At 37.3% G+C, this 25,590-nt stretch overlaps 1 protein-coding gene across 5 annotated transcripts in view; it reads left to right on the top strand.

Moving 5' to 3' along the window:
* Positions 1-25,590, top strand: part of EPHA6 (EPH receptor A6) — a 529,864-nt gene that overhangs the window by 427,930 nt on the left and 76,344 nt on the right. For 3 of the 5 annotated variants that reach the window (XM_069785492.1, XM_069785493.1, XM_069785495.1), the window contains 2 exons: positions 8,371-8,493; positions 24,694-24,755. In XM_069785492.1, coding sequence (XP_069641593.1) covers positions 8,371-8,493; positions 24,694-24,755 — 185 coding nt within the window. The remainder of the gene's footprint in view (positions 1-8,370; positions 8,494-24,693; positions 24,756-25,590) is intronic. The other 2 variants (XM_069785494.1, XM_069785496.1) reach the window with 1 other exon arrangement.

The raw sequence follows: 25,590 nt of genomic DNA, 5'->3' as shown, positions 1-25,590 counted from the left end.
TCTTCTACTTTTTCTAATAAGTATATCTCATACAAAGCTTTTCAAAAGAGCTCTAGGAAATCTTAGTAAGTTTTGCCATTGTTTGTAACTGAAAACTGATTCATCAACAAAGGTGCAATCTTCTGCTCCCTGGATTTCTTAGAGTTGTCCTCCATGTGTGTTATTTTCTATTGCTCTTAGGGCACATCTGCACCACAGCTATTTTGGTTACAGCATTTTGTCATAAGAGGCTACTACATCCTATTTTTTTCCAGTGATCTAATGGCTCTCTTTAAGAGCCATTTGTGAATCTGGGTTTATTGAATACTTCGGAAGACTGCTGCACTTCTCAGAATAATCACCTAACCATAAGCAAGATACAATTTCAGTCCTATTGAGAATAACGGCAGCTGACTTTTGAAAAAGGGCTGTCCTGCTGGGGATGTTGTGCAGTTGGATGTTCCTCTTCAGCCCTTTTTGAGAGAGAAGCTTTCTTATGCAGAATAACAAGAAAAAAATGACATTTTGTGCTAAAATAAAATTTTCAAGGTACATGATCTCTCTAAGATATAGCAAAAAGACAAATTCTAAGCATCTATTATTCCATTTTTAAGACTGTTCAGGAGAAACATATGAGGCAGTTTGTTCAATTTCTTAGAGAGCTTTTCCTAAAGTGTGTTTTGATTGAAGGTAGCCAGCTTGCTCACAAATGTTCAGAAAATCCATTCAGTTTTCATGAGTAATACTCATCATTTGGGACAAGCTGAATTCTTGTTTTAAATACACAGCAGAGTTTACTCTTAGATGAAATCACCAGCAGTGGCTATGTAACAGCACCCCAAAAAATTAAGTAACTGGTCGGTCTTTTATGCATGGTGCTGCAGACAAGTTCCTGTGATCCATCTCCTTCTTCGAGCCACTATCCTGACAGAACTAAAGTTAAATCTGGGTCATCTTTTGAAGTGAGATGCTGAAACCCAGTTACGTGAGATAGTAACGCAGAGGCAGACAAAAGGAGCTCTGGATTATTCCAGGTGTGTGGGCAGTGGCATCGCAGACTGGGAATGTGGCTGAAGCTCATTGCAGCTCCCTTCTAAATAGGACATGCAATGTTGTTTTCCATGGGCACATGTCAGGGAGACAGTATATACCCATGCCACATCCTAGGACGAAAGTGATGCCTCACTATAGTTAATCTCTAATCTTAAAAACTAGCAAGAGCACCCAGGTTTTGCAATAGAGACCTTGCTTGGGTGACTATTCCCCAACACAGATTTCTCTCAACTTCAATGTTTAGACACTGCTTTGTATTTGAAATTGTGAAAATTCATTATCTGAAGAGGTTCTGCCAGATAATTCCCTATATTGCTTAAGTTCCAGACCTTAAGTGGAGCAGAACAGGTGCAAAGGTCTTTTGCTGGTTTAGACGTTGACATGAGTTCCTTCAGAAAGAATTTCAGTCTCACTGCATAAAAATACCACAGCGAGCAGTCCTCAGCTGCATCCCTCCAACAGTAGTTTATACTTTGTCTTCCTGTTTCTTCTATTCATATACCTTGGCATCTTGCTAAATCTACTAACATAAATGATATAATTTCCATTGTAGTTGTTCCCATGGGGATGCATCAGGAAATTACTATTTCTAACTTAATTAGTCAGAGTCTACCTGATAAATGAAGATGTTCTGAGTTTTACATTGTCTGCATATTCAGGATATTTAAGTTCTCTAATAGCACTTTCTACTTTGAATTAAGATTCCAAGCTCTATATTTCACAACAGTGAGATTAAAAATTCAGGCTGCTTTAAAAGTTGCTCAAAGGCAGTTAAAGACCTTCGCATTCTTGAAAGTGTCATTCAGGAATGACAGAATTATTTGTGAGTGCTCTGGGATGATGTCATTTACTTAAGTGGAATGTGGGGAAACAAAATTACACCACCCTTTGAAAATTTGCTGCTGAACATTAGAGTACAAATTTCCCTCTGCACAGCAAAATGCATTTCATACAAGTTCTGCTTTTACTAGCCTAGGTACCTCAGAGCAGAATTTAGCCCACAAAAGTTTCTACTGTGTTATTTGCAAGGTAATGGAAATCTTTCCATGATTTGGTTGGACTAGGTGACCTCCAGTGGTCCCTTCCAACCTCAACCATTCTGTGATTTTGTGATTTCAATAGGGGTAAGCACACTCATTTTTGTAAACTGATGTTGTGCTCTAATATTTTATGGTACGTATTGCAAAATATTGTTTAGTGATCTTAAAAATTTGATTTTGCTAAGACATATAAGTTATGTGGGTAAAAATTTAAGCATACCACTCTATACCCTATCACTTTTGCTTGATGTGTCAAAAAACTCTCAAATAAATTATTAAAAGCATATTATAAATCTCCAGATTAATGCATTCAAAACAGTTAAAATTAATTGTATAGATCCATGCTTTCTAAGTGCACTGAAAATATGATCCATCAAATTCATCAGGGATAAATTTTAGCCCTGCTTCTGATCTTGTTTTTTTCCATTCCAAGTCAGGCCTTTTGAATGCTCTACAAATTGTAATCTGACATCATAATTTCAAAGTTTTATAAAGCCATTCCTCATGAAAACCTTCCATATGTTCCCCCATAAAAGATTATGAAGTAATGTGCAGTTCCTGGTGGTCTAGGAAGGACAAATCAGTAAAATCATGTGAGAGAAAAGTCGACCAGTTTTCAATACTTTCCATAATGGATATATTACAAATAATTTTAGAAAAATTGCTCTAAACCTTCTTCTAGCTTCCCTGAGGAAACACTAGTAACAATAAAAAACAGGTTTTATTTTAGAGTGGAAGGTGCTTCTAACAGAAGCCAGCCTTCTCCCAAGACATTGAGTGATAACATTGGATAATTACCCTATTCAGAAGCAGGAAAACTCATTCTACATTCTGTCCTCTAGTATTTCATTACTAAATGTTACAGTCCTGCCTTCATGAGAGTGCAGTTAGGAGTGGAAACATCCTGAAGTCATTCAGTTGCTTCCTGCCAAACTGAATGCAAAAGCTTATTATAGTACTGTGACTTACTTCCCTAAAGCCTTCATCTGCAAAGTTCCTAAGAAATTTCTCTTAGCTGTATTTTACACTCCCTGTATGAAAAGTATCAAGACAACTGACTATATAGAAACAAATATCAATGGGTTTTTTACATTAAATACACTAACTGTGCATTTTTCCTTTTTTTTCCAAATTCTAAACAAAATCTATGGGAAAAGAATAACAAACTAAAGTCTTTTGATGGTACTAATAAAGAGATGGTACTGGTAAAAAGAAATAACTGACAGTAATTGTGACCTCTCTAGAACTTCTCCTTCCAGTTTATTAAATTAAGCAACCAAAGAGCTCCTTTTGAATTTGAAGCTGTTAGATGCCCGGAAATACACAGCACCTGAAATGGTCAATTCCACCTGCAGAAAGCATTGGATCGGTTCAAAGTATAATAAATAAGAAGAAACAACAACAACAAACAACAGGGCTGAAGAGCAGTCCGCATCTTCCATAGGCTTTCTGATAACCTACTTCAGCCTGGTCATTAGACACAATGCAGAGACTCCAGAAACATTCTCCTTTTTAAAAGCAAATCTCCACAAGCTGCGCTACGGTCCCGCAAGTACAATTGCTATAGTGAAAAAAAAAGTGCTTAGTTTGCTCTCAGCAAGGCTCAGGGACCCTGGCACAAACAGAACAAGCTGATGGCCCTGCCTGCCTGTACCGGCGCAATTTAGCAGCTTCAGATGCCACCACTGCGAGTCCTGTGGGCCTAGAGGCTGCCATGGCATCGGCTCAAGTGCTGCTGATGGTAGTGGGGCAAAGGAGCCAGCAGCTGGCAAAGAGGAAAGAGTGGGATGCGGGCCCCTGAGGACGGCTGGTGCTGTGCAGGCACTTTACCTCATACAGGAACAAAACTGGTAGGAATATTTGCACTCAACTCAGCAGACACGAGTGGGTACGTACTGTCATTAACAGAATAAAACTGTGTTCGGGTTTTGTGGAACATTCTTAGGGTCTTCTGCTGGAAGTTTCTGCAAAGTGTCAGCAGCAAAAAATAATGGGTCAGGTTAACATTTCTCAGCTTGCACAATCCCTGAGAGTTTTAAAGTGCAAGTTAGTTCCTTTTAAATGCTTTTTACTATAGCTCACGAGGGCCCCTCCACCCCCCATTCAAACAGAAGTTGTGTCTTCCACTCTAGTCCACTGTGTTCCACCAGTATTGCACCAGGTGTGTTTGGTGCCGTTCTCTTCATCCATCCATCCATCCATCCATCCATCTGTTCAGTACTATTGTTGAGCCACATGGCGGAACTTTCTTTCATAGATCTAGGACTTTTCAGCACAGTTACGTTGCCACTAGCCCTAGGCTGTGGGATGTGCCTTTGGTGTGGGGAAAAGTGACTGTTGCTTCTGGCTGGCCATACTGTCGTGATGCAAGTACTAATAAATGTGTGTGAATTAATGTATGTGCTGTGGAGCTGAACTAAGCATATGTATTTCCTTTACCCAGCTATCTACTCTTGCCCTTCTGCTCTGTGTGGTAATATGCTACTAAAACGATGCCAGTTTAGGATGCTCTACCAGTGATTTCCCTATCAAATTCTGTAATTTGTAGGATGATATTCCCCCTGGAACCACAGATGAAGGTGGAAGGCAGGCTAATTGATTCAGCACTCCCCACTGCCTCTGAGTACAGGCATTTAGCTTTAATAATTGTGAAACACAAGAACTTACGCTGAGTTTTAAACTGGTATCACAGGACTCTGTATACTTCATGAACTGTCAGCTATTCAGAGTATTGCCATAACTTTTTACTATTTCAGTGCACTTTTCCAACTAATATCTGTAACTAATGTAGTTTCCCATGTTAAGATGGCATAATGTTCATAGTGTATAACTATGGAGGGGGGAGAGATTGGGGTTTTTTCTCAATAAATCCATGCCTGTAAGCTGCTAAATAAGAGCTGTATTTCAGTGCACTGAGGAGTCATGGCTTAATATTCATGTCTCCTTTTTCCAGTTTAGAACCGGTAAGACCTTATACTAGAAGCTCTTCCCATTAGTGTAACTGCACCCACTGCAACAATGAGTGTTAATTTTTACACAAAACAACAGAACGGGGGTAAAGCACTAGTCTCTGTATGATGTACACTGTCAGAATGGCATTTCTCAAGAAAGTTGGTTAACTAAAGAAATAATATCCTAGCATCTTGAAAGTGTCCAGTGTGGTTGCTTTAAAGAGATTGTTTAAACTAAGCATTAAGATTTATATTGATAGTATACACCTCTAAAAAACAAATATTGCCTTTGCAATTTGGAGTATAAAGCAGCAGGATATAAAGAAGCAGGCATGTTTTTGGTGGACTTTTTCTTTAGCTAAGCATGATTCCAATTTGGAAAAAGAGGAAAGACTACTTTTTCATTGTCCAATTAAAAAATGGAAGATAGAAGTATAGATAGAAGGAAATGCAATTCTTCTTCATTTATTTCCACACAGAAGTTTATAACATTTCTGAGAAGCTGGTGTTTTCTCTTTAATACCACGCTCCCACCTCCCTTCTTCTTTGTTGTCTTAGCAGAGAGCTTTTTCCCTTTCTGTATCGAACACTATTTTTTGTTGCAGATTTCCTTTCAAATATGTCATGAATGTATATGCAAACAAGTAAAAATTTGACTAAGCTCCTAAATTACTGTAAATGCCCAAAGCTCTTATCAAACCTCTGTCCTTCTGGTCATGATTGATGGGACTTATGAGAATTAATTTTCTCTCTCAACTACCTGCAATGATAATCAACTTCCACATACATAGTCATGTAACAGAGCCTCAAACCCTATTCACATTGTGCAGGCAGTAATACCAAAAGCACCCATTTGTTCATTCTGGGGCATATGCTGTCTTTTAATTTAGGAACATGCATGTTTTAAGATGAATGAACTTTCAACCTCTCCTTTGTCTGCATTTTTATGTTGATGGATACTGATCAGGGATGAATGTTATCAACCTTGTCCTTTTCAGAAGCTGTTTGTGGACTTCTAGAAGAGACTAAATGAGGTCTTGTTCTTGTAACTCTGTATTCTACTTAATCAGAGACATTTTGAGGTGACAGTAGACTATTTGGATGGGATTCAGTTGCCTAAAATGACACTAGGTGCCTAGTCTTAGATACCCAACTGCTGCTTTGCCTCTTGCTGCCACTTTCAAAGAGTGCAAATCTCCTGCAGATCTTGTCAAGTCTGCCACTTAAATGTGAATGTCTCAGATTTTCTAGAGCATCTCGAATGTCACAAAGCATTTATGCTTAAGCAACTGAATCCTACCTTTTAAGTGCGAGAGAAAAACATTATTTGTATGTATTCTTTTAGTTATTTGCTCTTTATAAAGCCTCAATAATTTTAGCCCTCTAGCTCTCTTCTTAGTATTCACAGACTGAATTGCTCCAAAATTTGCTGCTCCTTGTTTTTATTTCTGAATATGTACAAAAAGTGAAATAAATTTGGGTTGTATTCATTACTTTCTATAACAAAGTAACTTATTGTAAGACTGCTAGGAAACGAGTTATTTGCCATTTAACACCATTTAAATGTAGGAAAATGTCAATGGTGAAGCTCAAGCTGTTTGGCTTTTCTGAAGGTCTGAACATATGGCATGTGACTCAGAGTAGGTGTACTTTGTGGTTGGTATAATTCATATTTTGAAACAGAGAAGCAAAGTTTTATTTGAGAAATCTTCATACATTCATTATTTAGCCTTCATGTTTTAAGATGCTGTTTAGTACGAAACATCTTGGAGTTAATAGAACAATTTTCCATTTTAAAATTGAATTTCTGTGTATTGTATTCTGGACGCTCTGTCCAAGATCACTTCTGAAAATATTTTAAAATGAAAGCCATGGAATTTGGAAATGCTTTTACAAAAATGCTAAAGGCTTTTCTGGAGTGGCCAGAGGGAAAACTTTCATGCCTTATCTTTAGCCATCAGATATAATAATACTGCATCCAGAACACTAATTAAATGAATTCTTTTTCCACAGACTGCAGCAGGTCTAATAAATTTAAAGGGCAAGTATATTGAGGAGAAACAATAGAACTCTTGCTTGAAAACAAAAGAGAAAAATTCAAAGTTTTCTTAGGCTATTTAAGTTCAGCTAATACATATGTGTGTTTTGAAGCTAAATTTTCCTCACTGTATTTTTATTAGTTAAAAAAAAATCCCAACTGTTGCGTAAGTTTTAAAAGGGCCATTTATTTTTCTCATTGTAGATAAATATTAAGATATTTTCTATCTCTTAAAAGAACAACTATGAAATAGCTGCAAGATGATGAAAACAAACTTGCCATTGCCTACATTTTTGGATGGATGGTTCCTTGATGTACTTGTAAAAATACACAAATTTTTCTGATTGTCAATTTAAATTTATTGCAAGGTGGGAGAATTCTGACTCTGTGCTTTTAAGCAAGATGTGTACAGCTCTCATTTCAAATCTGTCTCTGATGCTGGCATTCACTGAGCAGTAATATGAGCTAGCTGAAATGATGTCTCTAGATCTCTGTACATAAGCTGAAAGCTGAAACAGTGGACCAAATTATAAAGAGTCCTTATTTATCATTACTATAATAGATATGTCACAAGTACTTATTTTAAAAGAGGTGGATGAGATAATAGTTGTTTCCAGAAATAAAACTGTGCATTTAGGCAATGAGAAGAATATAAAGTTTATTATATTGAAAGCGTAAAATATGTTAAGCTTCTGGTGAGAGCAAAGCAGAAAGGGGCCATATCTCCTGTTTTTTGCATGCATCAATATATTGACAGGTGTTGGGAGATGAGATAGAAGCTCTGACTGATGTAGCTGTGCTGACACAGGAGTCAGTAATGTGGCTGCAAATTCTGGTTCCCCTTCTCCCCTTGCATGACATGACTTTTTTCAGGTGGTTTGTCAGGTGGCTTTAAAATACTAGTATAAAACACAGCATTGCTGGTATAGCTTCACCTCTACTGGTCTCTCTTGGATTTGTATGGAAAATTGTAAATTGTCTGTATGGTAGAGTCATTTGGAATGCATTATGAATATCCAATAGGTGCAATTTGCCTTTGAAATACCAAATTTTTTCATTCCTCCTAGAAGTGCTGGAATTCTCCATTTGCAAAGTATGCAGAAAACAACATCTTTCTGGTTAAAGCTGTGTATTGTATGACTTGGTTAAAAAGCATCAAAGACTTTTAACTGCTTTTTATAAGATCTGTTCCAGTGAAACCACTGTTAACTCTGCAGAGATTTGGTTATTCTTTCTTTAAACAGTCAACTTCTTTTATCAGCCAAGGAACAAGTCATTTGATTAATGATCATTTCTATCTCTTTGAAAGGATCCTTTCCGACCATTGGGGTGAAGTCTCTTTCGAGATTCCTGAGGGCGGGATTTTTAAATAGCATCCTGACCTCACATCCAGTGTCAGGGGGTGGATCTTTACCCCCCAGCATTTCCTCTGGTAGGTATTCCAGCCTATTCGCCCACATCACTTTTTCCCTTCACCCTTTGCCCCATCTCTCCACACATCTTAGGGAAACAAAATTCGGTATTGGTCAGACACGGAGATTAGATGTCCCTTCCAAATAAAAAGCCAAACTGAAAAGAAATGGAAAAGATAAATTACTTTTCAGGAACTAGCCATTTTCCTGAATCAATGTATAGGAGAAATTATGAGGGAAACTGATCTGTAGTTAAGTGATCTACCTAAATACTGGAAGAGAAAGCCTGGTGCCCTCTAATCATGCACTTCCATGAAGCATGCCTGTGTGCACCAGGGAAACATAACTTTAAAAATGCCTCTATAAAATCCCAGATTTTATGTGAGACCGTGACTTTTCCCTAAAAATTTACATTCCATTGCTAAAACATGGAAGCAAAACAAATTTGGAAAGGGAAAATTTAATTTTGTATTGATAGTGTTTAAATCCTTTGTATGCTTCTGTAGTTGTAACTTGTATCTCGTAAAAACAGCCTTAACTTTTTTTAATAACTTTTATCACAATTTGAACTACTATAGTTCTCTTAAAATGCATGAGAAAACCTCATTGCTTTTGTTGCCAGCATGGTATTCTGCACTGCCTCTGGCAAGGTCCCCAGCAGAGGCACAGCTGTATGATGGCACACAGGACCCCAGAAGGTTGGCATAAGGTTGAGTGTAGGCCAAGGATGAGAACACCATGCCAGGTAAACGGGCTGCTATCAGCCACTGGGCTGTAACAGGAAAGGACAGGTTAGAGGCATCCTTTCCCAGAAAGCCTATATGTGTTATCCATTCTCTTCTGGAGCCATTAAACAACATCTTTCACCAAAGCTTATAAATGAAGAATAAGTATCTAATATGTATCTTAATTGTAGTTAAAACTGGATCAAAGTTCAGTTCTGTTCTTTTCCAAACTACATATTTCTATGTAAAATTAATCTGTACATGGGCTAACGTCACACTTGTATCCTTTCAGGACATCTTATCTATTATGTTACTTACAGTTTTTTTTTAAAGAGGAAAAACCTCTTATGGCAAAAGTAGGGTGAAAATTGAAAAATTACATAATGTTATTGATTTGCTATACAAAAGAAACTGTTCTACTTCCCTATTCCCCATTTTATCTATTGCAATATTATAGGCCTCATAAATACAAGATGATTCTTACTTTTCTTTTTTTTAAGTGCTATTATTTCTTTGTTTACTTTCTTTCTTTGAATAGAAGCTTCTCAGCAACTTTGATGTCTTTTCTTACAACTGTTCAGGTGTCTTTTGTCAACAGTTTGTAAAATACTTTCCATATTTTTTTCTCCTTGGGATATCTCAGAGTATTTAATAGCCTTTAGGCTATTTTGGCAGTCAGCATAACAATGAGATTGGTATCTGTAACCAAACAACTCTGTGGCAAAGGAAATAGTCCAGGCCCCATAAAATTCTCTTTTTTGAACATAGTGTTATGTATAGCATATCACTGATTCTATTAGATTACAAATGGCTTAATTGCACTTGTGAACTGCTTCTCAACTACATACCTACCTACAAGTTTATTTTATAAGGTCCTCAGGACTGTTGTTTTCTGAGTGCTCATAAAGATTTTTATCACATTTTTGGACTTAAATCAGAATGCTTAAATGTGGTTTGTTTAATAAAACTGGTTCATAATTTCTTGCTATTAAATGTCTTTTGCTAAGAATTCTGATTCAATCTGATGAAATATTCAAAACAGGGAAAAAAACAGAAATGCAGCTACATGATGTGCAACATAGACCCTAGCAAGGTAATGGAAATAAATGTTATTGTTTGATCGTGTCAACAAAAAAAAATGAGCGAAGCAGCAACGCCCCAGAAATGGAGAGACTGCCCACCTTCTGGAAAGTGAGGACTGTCAAGTAGTTGAAAGCCAGTGAAGAACTGTGATAAATCCAATGGATGAGATGTGTTCCTCTGAGGAAGAGTCCATGGGGGGGCCAGGTGGCATGAAACTCCACAGTACAAGCCAGAAATTGCTGTCAACAAATGTGCCCTAACAATCTTATCTGCAATGCTGCTATTTAACTCTTCCTTTTTTACTTTATCATATTTGCATTTACATAAACCACAATCTTAATTCTGAATTGCCTCTTTGTTACAGAGATGACCAGAGGATGCCATTTCCATTTCATGATAACTTTCTAAATTGCTAAAACCAGCTTTGCTGTACACGTGAGAAAAAAACCCACACATTTACTGCATTTTTGCAAAAAAAAAATTCTGTTGAAGGGAGTACTGATCTGGGGTGTGAGAGACTCAGAACTGAATCTCTTACTGTGCATGATTCAGTGGAAAATATAAGTTCATGCTTGAATCCTTAATCGCTTTAGTACAAACAGAGAAGGGATGTACCCTTTGTTCTTTCATATCGAAAAACACTGCACCAAACACCTGACCTTTTTTCTGAGTATTGCTTTACCAAGGAACAAAGAGACCCAAGGCAACAATGCTCCAAGAAGGTATTTAAGCAGTGATATCTGTGTTAATCATGGCAGCCTCTGGCTGCTAGAACAGCAATAGGCATGCAAAATCAACTGCCCAGTGCAGTCTCGATGCTGTCTCCAAGGCCTATCCTCTCTCATTAAAAGTGAGATGATTGCTCTTTGTGTATTGGTACTCGAGGGAAGCATGCTCGATTGCTGCCTTTGATAGCACAGTGACCCCACCTCCATTATCTGAGATGTTGGGGTCATATTGGACAGTAGCTTTCATAAGCCTAACAGAAGTACTTAACATTTAATAACTTTGCTGAATTATAGCCTAATTGCTTCACATATAGCTTATGTGTAAGATTTCAGTGAATTTAACTACATGGAAGGCTTAAAATGCCGGCATTATTCTGCTATTAGGGCCATTGGGAACAAAGATAATGAGATTTTTTTTTATTTACCAAGACCCTTAACTCAAGCTAAGTGGCAGATTTACTTCAAAATAGCCAGAAAATTTATTCCTTACTAAAGACAAAATGCTTTTACATGTTTTTTTCTACAAAATTCCCCACAGATGTTTTAAGTGAAACACAGAACTAAACTGGAAAACCTACTATAAATAAGTATCTGGAAAATAGCTTGGCAGGGCAATGTAACTGTTGGTTTCCTTTTTTTTGCTTTCTACTTTTCACTCAATAGTTGGGGAGGGTGTATTTCTTTTACCATTGCACTGACAGTTGACGTTCAGTTTTGTGTAATTTGGTGTCTGCTTTTGCACTGTGCAGAGGTTCACTTATGTAAAAGGTATCCTCATTTAGCCAACTTAAACATTAATTTATACTGCTGGCATGGGGTGTTACATCTTTCTGCATAAATAGATTGCCTCAAATATAGGTGTTTTTTAAGCCTAGACATAACTATGCTAATGCAATAGTGCTTATATTTGATAGTTACATCAAAAGTCTGTCACAGCTCTACAGCCATTGCGCTAGAAGCAAAGCTTTCAGCAGGCCTTGAAATATCTATCCTAGATGTCTGCAAAAACAAGCCCATTTTCAGACAATAGCTTCCATTTGATTTAGCTATCATTAATGTCACAAACTACTTAGGTTCTAGTTATCCCACCTGTTAGCAGTACAAATTCACATGACTTAGTTGATGTAGGTCTATAATGACAGATGGACTCACATAAGCAATAAGTACTTTTTCTCACGTAATATCCGTGCCTATATTAAATAGAATTCTTAAACCACTTAGTTTACACTCATCATACTTACACTGGCATGAGCTGTGGAAGCTTACCCCTTCCTTCATAATTACACATACACGCACACAAAGATACAGATATATATGCATGTAGTAAAAAAACAAATGACTACATTGCCAGTGCTGCATCTATTTCTTCAAATTCCAGCTCTTCCAAACTAACTACAGTGTTGTTTTCTCCATTTTGGGGAAATTCTTAGCTTACTACTCTTGCTGTGTATTGGCAGCTCTTGATTTCAGTCACATGCAAAGGGTTTGTTATGTAAATGCATACCCATATTGCCTGGCAGAAATTATGGATAGAAAAATTTATGGTATGCTGCTGTCTTTGAAGAGTGTCAGACAGATTGTTAAGCTTGCTGAGTTGGAAAGGAAGGGAGGGAAAGCAAATACTTTTCCTACTGTTTCTTTCAAGCTAAACTCCTTTCCTGAGTTTTTCTGTTGACAAGAACAACTAGAGATAGGTGTCAGGCTATGAGAAACTATAGAAAAGTTCCTGGTAAGCAAACCTCCCAGACCCCATTCATACTGTTCAGTATTCAAACTACATTAGCAGGAGAGGGGGGAAAAAACATCAGAATCATTCTTTCCATTCACACATTTCTGTGCACATCAGTGCTGCAATTTGATTGTGAATCTTCTGATCTCCCCATGTAGTCAGCAGCTGGATCATTGCCCCCTATTTCATTGACAGAACACCTCTCTGAAGCTTCTGTGAAAGTATCTTGATGTGACTTTTTTAATGAAGTATGATCATCAGTTATTTCCTACCACTTATTTTGCAAGGGTTAATTATCCAGCTCTTTTACATCTTCCTTTTTAGGAAAATGGAAGCAAAGAAATTGGGCTTGATAAAACAATCCACCCCTCTGAACCTCAAAAAAGATATTATATGCAAGAAATGAGGGTGCACTTACTTCCCAGAAACTTAGAAGTGATACAGGACAGATTGCTCACTGCTGTCTTGGACTAGGTAATGACAGGACTCCTCCTCCACATAAAGTACATTATACAGAGGATATCCCCTTTTCAGTGTTTTACTGCCTGGTTGTCTATAACTGTTTGTCTAACATACATTGTAATGTTCACATTTATTACAGGGAGCTTCTCAAAAACTAAGACATAACTATAGAGTATTAAACCAGATGATTAACAGTTTTCTTTTCCCCCAAATTAATATTTTATTACAATTTCCAAGTGCACCTGAGTGAGCCCATTATTCTTGATATTGTATAAACTGACAATTGAAAGCCAATTGTATTGACAGACCCTTATTGAACAAAGTTACTCAACAAGAACCATCAAGGAGCAATTGTTCATAGTGAAACTCAACTATAATTACAGTACTCCAATAATGAGAAAAGTAACTTCTTTTTTTTTCAGCTAATGCATTTTTCCCTACTCTGAATTCCAGCACCTAAACTGCTGTATTTGTTGTTAAATGAAAATTGCTAATCCTTTGTCGGTGACTAAGAAATTGATTCTTTTATTGCATATGCATTTTCTAGGATATCTGAGCCAAATGGCTCTTTCGGTTTATTCTTTCAAGCCTCAGTGCTATTTCACTGGCATGTCTAGCCTATAAACCCTACAACTAATACATAACAGCATGTGTTTTCTGAGGGTAGAAATTCAGATGTATATGGACTTTTCCATTAGGCAGGCAGGAAGCACTTCAGAACCAAAATATGGATGAGCAGCGAATAACATGAATACTGAGAGAAACTTTTTTTTTTGTGCTGGTCCATTAGGATTTAGCTTGAACTGTAGAACCGGGATTAAGCTCTGAGTGTAGGACATGACAAAAGGAGGTCTTTGTTCTCCACCCTTGCTAAATAGCTCATTTCATGCTCAAGATGGTCATCATAAACAATTCCAAACATTTTAGCTCTAGAAGTTCAGAAAAGTTTATTTGAATACGTGGTCATTTTTACATAATATACACTACTATTGCATATTTTTTAAAATCTGACTACAGAAAATGTGGTAATTTATTGTAACAAGCATGTGAATTGAAGCAAGTTGCTGTTCATTACTAACAGGAGCAGAAAGATAGGAAGAGGAGAGCTGGAGGAGCCTGATGGGTACACATAGGAATGTATTTGTAATTAAGCTATACACAGTTACTTTGTTTCAAGATGAAAGGAAAAGAAAAAATCTGAACTTCCTTTTTAGCCTAGCAGTAAAGCATTGGGTGTGAAAGCAGATGCAGAATTATTTGACTTTTTGTGAGGTGGGAGACAGAGGGAATAGTTAACTTGAAAAATGTTTAGGGTTTTTTGGTCTGTTTTAGGTAGGAAGCCAGTGAACCTTTACCAAATTCAACTTGCTGAAGTACCATTCCAGGCTCAAATACTGTGTATGGGAAATAATCTGCCTAACTCTGGATTTTGCATGCTGGTATTTAACAAGCCTTTTAGGATGCCTTATACAGTTGGTGAAGACTAGACAGTTGTGGACTGATTCTTATGACCTCTTTGTGACTCATAGTTATGAAAATTTGACTCCTTCCCTTGATATGCCTTTTTCTTTCTCAGAAAAAATCTAGAGTTTGCTAGCTATGGAGATGTCTCCATAGTTGTGGAAGTTGTTATGGTAGATGAATGCTTTTGGTTTTCTTCTTCATGTGTCAATGAGTTTCCATATTTTTCTTACTTATTCAAGATGTATATGCTTGTCTAAAAACCTCTGCATCTAAATTTTGCTGCTTGACCCATCTTCATTGTAAATCTTGGGGTTTGTTCACATGAAAATATGTGTGCCTTCATGTCCTGAAGGTACAAAACTTCAAAGAGAAATAAGAAAAAAAACCATGAGAACACAAAAATGTCACAGTGTTGGGTCCAGTGCATCACTTATTTGTTGGAGTCCTGATTCATGATGTTCTGGGTTTTTAATTTTTAATTTAGCAACTCACACATGTTACAAGTAAAGCTTCCTTTGTGGATTTCAGAATCTCCAGGAGTGCTGATATGTGGCCTCCACTGCTTCTTGAAATGAGAAATTATGCCTTTCTCATGTGTAGAAAGCAGCAAGATGCTCATAAAGGAGGAGGTAGTAGCTCATCAGTTTTCTATAGCTCAGAAGTTTAAACTTTATGCAGACCAAAGGGAAATAGGAGCAAAACATATGTGCTCAAATAGGAAATGGAAAAAATACATAAAGGATATTCTAAAGTGCAAGACATGTCACAATCAGGCATAGTAATGAATAATCAAAAAATGCCCTGACATTTCAGAATACGATTAAAATAAAACCTTAACCATGCCATTATACTTATGAAAGCACAAAAATATGTTTTACTGTAACCTTATGTATGCAATTTTTTTATTTGCTCATTTTCAAATTTCTGTTGTAGAGTACTGCTTCTAAATATAACGCACCTATGATAATGGGTAAATTCACAATATAGATTAAATAAGATTTGTTTCTTATGTCCCATAAGTACCTGTTAGGTATCATGGCATACTGAATATTGATGAAGTGCAGAAGCCCCTCATACACAGACTTAATTTGGTTTAAATTCCTTTACATGCTCTGGGGTCAACAGGGCAAGTGATCCTTGATGCAGTCAGACTCCGAGGACTAATTTTAAACCAAAGAATATCCCTTGCTCTTTCCACAAGAGGATGTAGAGTGGTATGAACATTGAAAATGTTCAGAGTAACTTAAGGGTGAAATGTCATTAGATTAAGTGAAATATGCTGAAATTCAGTTATAAAAAAAGTGAGGTGAATTGTTTTGGCTAATCTAACTGGGCAAAAGTACGTCTCTTAAAATGAATCTGAACAGCATCTGTTATTTATCATGGATTTTTTTTCTTGTTCTTTGCTTAAGTGCTAAAGTGAAAGTGCTGGAATCTTTAGAGTTCTAATCAATTCTATTAAAAACTTACTTTTTTTTTTTTTTTTTCCTCCCCAGAACATAATTAAATTAAAACTGAGCGGCCACAATTTTTGTGGCTGGTCATTAACAGATTACTTATAGTTGCAAAGAAACTAGTCTACATTCTCCCTTCTTATACAATGATAAAGGCTGCCGTTAATGCTAGGATTTCTTGGTTTAAAATGGGATGATATAAGCTAGTATTTGAGATAGGATAGTCAAAAATGCAGTCCTTGATCTCTGTTCATTGTTCTGACTTGTGATTTTGTCATCTCTTAAACTCTTTGAAGTCAGTATAAGGTGGTCTTTATAAGGCATGGAGATGACAGAATGGTTCCAGGGTACATGACCAAGATTTTGATGGAAACATCAGCTGTTGTAATTATCTGTGGAAGTTGTTGGGCAACTGCCATAATTCAGATTAAGTTTTAAGGTACATCAGTTTATTCCAAGAGCCCAGGCTGGCACACTGCCCTCTAAGGATCAGGGGGACACAGAGACAATGCAAAGCCCTCTTTGTGCAGATAAGGTGGTTCCCACAGCTTTTTCTTGCAGGCTGAGGACTTGGTTTTTGTGATACCTCGGCCAAGTCACTTCACCTCATCTTCTCTTTTCACCGTACTTAGCATGGATTTATCTGTTTATGGGTTAGTATTTGAAAAATAGTGTAAGGCTCTCAAATGAGATGCATTAGATGTACTTAGAATAGTTCAGGCGGCAGCTTTCAGAACTGGTCTACAAATACACCAGCTCGTGTTCCCCTCCATGTGTACTTCTGAATTCTAATAAGCCATCTTGCCCTAATGATGAAGGTATTTCTTTTTTATTTCTGGTTATAATATTCATGTAAACATAAGCAGCAGGAATAAAACAGAACTTTCTTCATCCATATTGTATTTGTAATGCTAATAAATATGTAGAAAGAGATAATACAGATAACCAACCCAGCAAATGGAAACTTGAAGAAATTCAAATTTTTTTCAAAGATATGTGGCTGGAAAGTATAAATGCCGGGAAAAAAATCAAAATTTGGGCCAGTTATTGTATTTCTATGGTATAATTTTAGCGACTATTTCTCCCTCACCTACCCCACCTCCAACTAGTGACAAACACCTGTTTCTTCTGGTTTTACCCTCTACTGCACTCCATTTGGTTCTCTCATGGAAAGAGAAGAATAAGAAAACAAATCATGGAAACAGCGCAACTGCTTTCTCTTTACAGTTCCACTTTTCTTTCCTGACAACCTTCCAGAATATCTTTTGCAGGCACACTGGAGGATTGATGTGAATTAGGGATTGCAGAAGCAGCATGCTGGAGACTGCTAAAACTTCTGTTGTCAAAAGCATTCTCCCTTTGTCATGTGAGAAACCAGGAGATCTGTTTGCAGTGCTTGTTTCTGCAGGAGAGGAGGGACAGAAGATTTCAGAATGTCTTTTAGAAGTATACATACAGACTTTGCCTGGCTGCCAAAACATACCAACAGACATAAATTCTTGCCAGTGGGTTACAGGGTAGTGAGTGGAAAAGTATTTAATATAAAATTACAGAAAAGCAGCTCAGAGAACAGTATTTCAGATTGTGTTGATGCAATAAATATTCTTCAGCTAGCAATGACAGCTATATGGCCATAGTTTACTAAAAAAATAGACAGTAACTTACGCTCATTCATGTATTTTTTATTTTTATGAATTGATTTTGCAAAGGTATCTTCCCTCGACTAACTAACTTAACTAATGAAAAGTGGTATATAGATACAGGAAAATAGAAAGAGCACTAACAGCAAGATAAGTAGGTTATATCCATGTGATTTCCTGTAACAGCAAGATGTTAATGCTATCCTGTTTGCAAACTCTGGCTTCTGAAGTCTCAAGAAGCAGGTTGGAACTGCAACTTCTGTTTTTTGAGGCTGCTTGGAACACAGGTCTTAGACAGGGACCTTCTGTAATCTAAGTCAGTAATGCAAGTGGGATGGCTTGCAGCAAAATTCCCGTTGGCTTCATGTGTATTGATGTGGGCTAACAACGCAAAACCTGGCACAATTTTTTTCACTTGCTTTTTGCATAATCATTAGTTTTCTTTCTTCTTTTTTCCCCCATTGGTTTGGTGTTATGGAAAAATACAATTTTTTTTATTTGCTGAAATTAATTCTCCCCTAATACATACAAATGCAGCATTATTAGCAGCAGGAGTGAAGAAGCTGCAGTGCCACAGCAAATGCTTTTCCTGTTTGAAGAAATATGTAATGAACGAACTATTGTGAGATCTCGGAATGCCTTCCGAGCCCTGGGCATTTCAGTGAGGGACACAGAGCTTTACTGTGGGTGCTTTGCAGGCTATTGGAGTACTGAAAGGCCCAGTGCTACCTAAGGGAGTGCCTGTGCATTTCGCTCTGTTAGTCTTCTCTTTAGCTTTAGCAGGAGGTTAGTGGGGAACCAAAAGCAGAACATGGCTTTGGAGTGAAAAAATGCCTGATATGGAGGTGATTTTCTGAGACACATGAATTCTGACCTGCAGAAGTGATGGAGCAATACTTTCTTATATGAACGAGAGAACAGATTCCACCATTTGCTAGTTTAAGTGGAAGAATAAGTATCCTCTGTTTATGTTAATAGATCTATTCCCATAATGGGTATTAAAGATTTCATTATAAGTAAAGACTGTAGAAATGAACATGTACTAACTGTATTCTTTTTGGAGGATTAATCTTACATAAAAAATTCATTAAAGTGGGCTTTACTGCATTATCTAAAATGACAACAGGAGACAACAAGCTGAATATTTTGTCATTGATATGACACTTCAAATTCTGCTCCTTATTCATCACTCTACCACTCAATTAAATTACACACTATCAAAATCTTGTGTTGTGGAAAATAGAAAGAGAACTAAAAATATATACATTGTGAGTTTAAAATACAATTGGTATTTTACATTATTCTGCAATGTATGGCTGTCTTTTTTCTTCTTTGCATTTCTGCTTATTAAAAAAAAAAAGTCAAGCAGATTGATCAATGGAAAATACACAATTGTAATATATTCTGAGGTGGCATGACATCAGTACAGATTGTTTGTCATTTATGCTGGTTTTATTTGAGTGGCATTGCAGTACAGCTGGGTGGGAGAATTCCAGTGAAGAACTTTCTTAGGGAAGAAAACCCACTTTGTCAACACCAGTCAGCCTCTTGTCACAAGGTAGCAGTTGCATCAAAACAATGAATAACCCCCACACCTTTTTCAGATTCATCTAAGTTCTGAGTAATGAAATTCATATCCTTTTCCTGCATCATACCAAGCACTGGTACTGCTCTGGCATGTTCAGTCTGGCTTTCTGAGATGGTGAGAATCTGAAATTGATCTGCCAGAGCCAGAGTTACTCCATGTGCAAGGAGGGGAAGCTTCTTTAGCCAATATCCCACACATGGTCTGGGGTGGGAATACTTATAGTTCCACAGAAAGTATGAAAACAGTAAATGTAGCTATGGTATCAATATATGTCATGTATAAATACGATTATAATTTCATATTGTTATCTTAACTATGTAATAACATGATAAATTTCTTACACTAAGGGGCTGCAAATGCTAAATGTGGTATACATAGTGTGTAAAATCTGTATTTGGGATTAAAATCTAATGCCTCAGAACACTATATAATTCCTCTACTTCAAAAGTCTGTTTTCTTGCAGTACTCTCTACTCCAGCACTGCTAGGTATCTGAAACTGCTGCAAGAATGATATGTTTGACTGATTTGATCATTGAATCCATCTTCAAACCTTTTTATATTTTGTCCTTCCCCAATTCAGACATGAAGCTGTGTGTTCTCCTCCAGCAGCACTTGCAGGTTTTAGCTCCTGGATGCTCTTGACCTCTGTCTTTTATTCCAAGTCCTCAGCCCAAGCTGACACCTTTTTCATTGTTGTTTTTCCATGCCTTTTCTTATGTGGATCTTGACTGTAATATTAACCTGGTTCTTCTTCAGATACTTCTCTAGTGCCTATGCCTGTATCTGTGTGAAAACCCTGGCCTGAATTTGTCAAGCCTTTAAACTAGAGTTTGGGTTTCCACTTATCTGGTGAGGTGCACCCATGCTGCAGAGGGGACTCATCATCTGTCACAGGAGAGCCTTTTGGTGCATGCTTTCTTGCCCATACAGAGTTCCCTGGGGCTACGTGCAAGCTCTCACAGATGCTCATGTAGCAGGCTCAGGCAGTGCTGGCACGGCTGTGCCTGTTCTGCAGCCTGTGCCGTCCTTCTGAGCCCTGAGTGCTTTTCTGACTCCCATCGGTATTGCCTCCCACTGCTGTTTGTCCTTAAACCTGTTTCTTCAAGTAAAGATGTCCATGTTTTATATGTGTAAGCAGTCATAAATATAGGAAAATAATTCAATACCTTCCGGAATTGCATTAGCCTACCCCATGATAAAATAATCAAAGATCACTTCTCCGTCTCAGAGACTTCTCTGCCCCCCCCCCCCCCATTTATTCATTCCTGTCCTTGTTTGGGGGATGACAAATTCATCTTTCTTAGTACCATGAGAGCAACATGGATTTTCATAATCTAAGTAATAGTCTTTTTTCTTTTTTTTTTGTCTAGAGGCAAATATTACGCTAGTTTAGAAATCTCCCAGTATTATTTTTCAAAGTCAGTTTTGTAATCCTCTTCAAAGCAAAAGCAGTATTCTGTGTTTGTACAGGGCTCAGCACAGACCTTAATCTTTTCTGGACTCAAACCGTAGCATGGTGTAAAGGATAACATCTGCTCTTTGCAGCTAAAATGAAACTAACATCAACTAATGTCATCCATAGCCTTTTGTCTTAGCAAGAACTTTGTTCTACACGAGCCCTGCATTGGCTGCCACCCTCTGACCCTTTGAAGATTGCAGAATGCTGTCCAGTCTGTCCTACTGCATGCCCTTGGGACTGGTGACTCGGTCTCTGGTCTGAGCTGCCCAATGTTGGATTCTGCCCTTGGATGTGCCAGCGTCAGCTGTTCATCCTCACATCTCAGCCAGCTTCTCCAGAGCCAACCGCTAGTCCCATTCCTTCAACCACTTGTGAACTGGAGAGTCTGTTTATGTAACACGAATGCATGAAGGAATCACTCAAGTGCCTCTACAGGGTATTGATCTAGGGAAGAAAAAATGTTGTCTATCGGTACCCAAACACAGCCCGGTTGGGTATACTATACTGACTAGATGGAGAGAGCCACTTGATTTTCTGAACCTGTTTTCTCTACCACACCTTTGAAATCAAGATGTGTCCTACCTTATGTTTCCTGACGCTTGGTGTACTTACATTTTGAAATGTTTAGAAATCCTTGTATGAAATTTGCAAACCTATAAAATTATTGGAAAAACAATTGTTTGCTGGGAATAGAACCTGTATGTTACCACTTTGATGATAAACATACCCACTGGAATCTGCTGTGTAGCAGAGTTTTTTACTATATCTTCAAGCAACCAAAACAATAGCTGAGACATTTTTGAACTACAGGTACTCCAAAGACAAATAGGATGCTGACCATAAGTCTCACTGTATTGCATGTCACAGTCCAGCTTGGAATACATAAATATCTTCAGTGATACTTTAAACTTGCAGCCAAAATAGGATGGCTTTTATCAAGTGCTGGCACACTAAAAGAAGATTATTTCAGAAGTTAGTGTTAGGATCCAGATTCAAGATTTTTGCGTAAGATAATCAAGTGATGGAGCTGGGTTCATTTTTGTGGTGGCTTGACACAATCTTGCATCAACTTCATTTGAGATTTAGGTAGGATGGCGAGCAATACAGACCGAGTCTGTGGGAAGCTATCAGCCTAAGTGATTAAATTTATTGTTCACCAGAATTCCTAAATACTTAATGATATGCTGATCTTCCAATATACAGTGACCTGTTTGAAGACAAATGCTACTTATTTTGGTGTATTTACCAGATCATGCTATTCCTGTGCTATCATGTGGAAGAGCTGGTTTTGTGTTAAGGCATATCATTTAAAGTGATTAAAGGAACACATCGAGCAGTTTAAAAACTCATAAATATTATCCAGTGAAAAATACTGAAATGTCTTTTTTAAATCCACAGATAAATGCATATAGATACATTTCATAGTTACTTTAGCCTAGAAGATCATACTGTTGGTCTGAGCAAAATGAAGTACAGTTTGTTGGGAGTTTTTTGGAGGGGGGAATATTTTGTGAGAGAATGTAGAAGCATTAAAAATTGCTTTTACAAAATAAGTGTGGAAAAAAATCTGTGTTGAAGGATATTAATCTAAGGAGCATAAAAGATGTAACAAGAGCCTATGAACCTTTAGAGAACCTTACAAAATAGCTTCTGGAAAGCATAGGGCACCAAAAGTTTACTAACGGGAAACTAGGGGCACTGTTTTGAAGCTCAGTAGCTCCATTTGTCATTCCCTTCAAATGCAGATCTTCCATAAAGAAGTTTTAGTTGTTGATTTAGCCAGAAAGAGGAATTTCTGGGTAACTTATGCCTGACCAAATATACCATCTGAAAGCCAGCTTTACAACCGTATTTATTGCAAGATGCTGTTGCGTGCAACAATTTAGAAATTACTACTTGCTTGAGAGAGTTCTGCAAATAGCAAGACCCTCTAGCAAAAGGCTGCTGTTTGTTTACTTCTCTAGATTATAGAATATTCTTTTCACATGGACATGTCAGCCCCTTGACAGTAAGCAAATGGTAAAGGTAAGGGAATCTAGGTCATTCATGTGCTTGAAACTAAAGAGAGTAGGCTATACTACTAGTCATCATTAGCAAGCTGAAGTAAAGAAAACATTAATTTTTAAAATGCTGTGATCTTTGGCAGCTTAAAAGTGATGTATCGTTTAAGCTTATAATGCAAAACCAGGGTATAACCAATGGATGCAGATGAACATAAATTGCTTTGGTGGCAGATGCACATCTGCAGCCGCGACCAAACACTCAATTAAAAAAAAAAGCAGCTGGTAATTCTTCACACTTCAGAAAGGCTAATAAGGCATCTGATAATTTTCACACAGAAAAAACGTACTACTGTGCCAGCATTATGAAGCACTGTTTTATCCATTGACAACCTAAACTTGAGGGTCAATACAGAATGAACCCCAAATTTTATTACAAGAAATGAGAGACTATTGTGAGGAACTCAAGAAAGACTAGGCTAAGCTACATGAATGAGCATCACTGGGGTACCTGGAACTCCAAGTCGACATGCTAGGATGAACAGAGAAATGGCTCGTTCACTTTTTTAAATTCAAGGTTAGCTGTAACAGCTCAGGAGAAATACCTGGCTGTGGCTTATTGTATATTGTGGACAGTTTAATAAATACTTACACTGTTAACCAAACTGAACAGAAAGTTAGCATGTGCAGAAATGGACAATTGTGCTGGAACAGTCATAATACCCTTCTACACTTTCTCACCCTGAACACTGTTTCTCATCCCCTTGTCCAAATGAAACAGAAACATAGTTTGAGAGGCAGAGGAAAAAAGTCATGAAAGACACTTCCTTTGGATTTGAAAAATATGGCAACACCTAGTGTTGTATTGAGAAAGTGATGAAATGGGTGGACTTGTGGTGTCACCACTTGGCACACCCCCAGTTTTGCACAAACCCCAAAAGAGACAGGCATTCTCAGGGAAAGAAAAGTTTGCCATTTTAAGACTTTTTACTTCCTTCCCAATCTTACTAACATACTTATTCATTACATTAGTTTTGCATATATTAGAATGGCTCCTTTGTAATATTAACAATTCTAAAAAACTTCTTGCTGTGTAGCCTGATTAGCATGCTAACTGGGCTTCTCCTGTTAAGCTGTTTTAGAGTGGTAGTTTAGTCCTGGGTATCAACAGTGAAATGGTATTTAGTTAAGTACCCAGTTTAAGAGTTTATCTTCAGATTTGGATATTCTTTTAAGAAATAAATGTAACGTTATTCTACTTCAATTTGGATATGATCCCACCCTGGAACCATACTGGAAAGCTGTGCTAGTTGAGCAAAACTTTGATTTGAGTAACATTGTGTATCTGTTATGTATGTACAAACATATGAATTCAGAGTCTTGCTGGGTTATACACACCCAATACACACACCCAGTCTAGGAGAGCTTTTTTTGTGACATCCCCTTCTATCTGTCTATCTGTATGCCATTGAGATATTTTTCTTTGAGAGGAAAATTATGGCACTGAGTTTGTAATTTCTTAGACATGGCTTATGACTTTTTTTTTTTTTTTTGGTCTTAACTCAAATATATTCCAAAATGTTACACAGCAAGTGTTGCTATTTGGAAATAGCAGGCTCTTCTTTGATCCATTTTAAGGGGAGAATACTCTGGAGCAAACGATGCATCTTCAGCTAATCCAGTACCACTTGCCCCCAACCCCCCAAAAAGAAAGACAGAAAATAATTCTTAGAGAATAACACAGGGAATTGTGGTTGTGATAGAAATGAGGATTTTGAAAACATGTAACATATTTAACTACTGTGAATAATCTATGCATAACAGCTGGAATTATAAAAGCCCCATAATATGTCTATGATCCTAATGTGTTTCTTTGCTGTTTTGCAGGCAGACCAGTAATGATTGTAGTTGAATACATGGAGAATGGATCCCTTGACTCCTTTCTGCGGGTGAGGTGCCATTTTCTGATGACATTTGAATAAGACACCGTTCTAGGTTAAGATTTTAAATCATTTATCATAAATGAATTTCTTCATAATGTTATTCATGGATTTTTAGTGAAGAATAGAAGCTTTTTCCCCAGGGTACATTTCTGAGGTACAGTGATGCATTAGAGCATGGCTGGGAAAAAAGAAGATTTAAACTTAAGAATATAATTGATTTCTTCTACAAAAGTAGCTCCCATATTTAGCAAAATGTATTTCAAATGGCAGTTTTGGGAAGGAAAAGATAAATTGAAGCACAAATGTCTAGCCTTATGGATGCAGTTCATTTTTCTCAATCACCTTCAAAAATACTTTGTTATGATTTTTTTGGTTGGTGAAGTGTAGAATAGACAGTAATTGATTTATAATTATTTATGGTTACTTGCATTTAACAAATTGAATTAGAAAACAGTTCATGGGTGAAATGTCTGGGCATTAATTAACCCCCAAAGGTCACTAATAAACATTAAAGAAGGGCTACAGAAAGCATGAATAACATGTAGGCACAATTGTATTTAATTTTTCCTAGAAAAGTAGAAGGAAAGGATGACCCCCCTAGGCTAAACTTATACAAAAATAGTCTCTTTGTTAACAGAACCCCTGGAAATGCTCCGGAGGCCCACTGACATAAGACCCTGTGTGAATAATTTAATTGTCAAGTATTTCAAATTCGTCTTAAAAAGTAAACGTCAGCCCTTACTAGCCCACTGCCTTGCCATTGGCATATTGCAGAATGGTAAAGCTGGGGTTGTAGGCAAGGCCAGGGCTGGGGTTTGGGGGACTACGGGTTTGTGAACTT

The sequence above is a fragment of the Haliaeetus albicilla genome, chromosome 6 (assembly GCF_947461875.1).
Source record: "Haliaeetus albicilla chromosome 6, bHalAlb1.1, whole genome shotgun sequence".
NCBI lineage: Eukaryota > Metazoa > Chordata > Aves > Accipitriformes > Accipitridae > Haliaeetus > Haliaeetus albicilla.
This window is presented reverse-complemented; position numbering and strand designations above follow the sequence as displayed.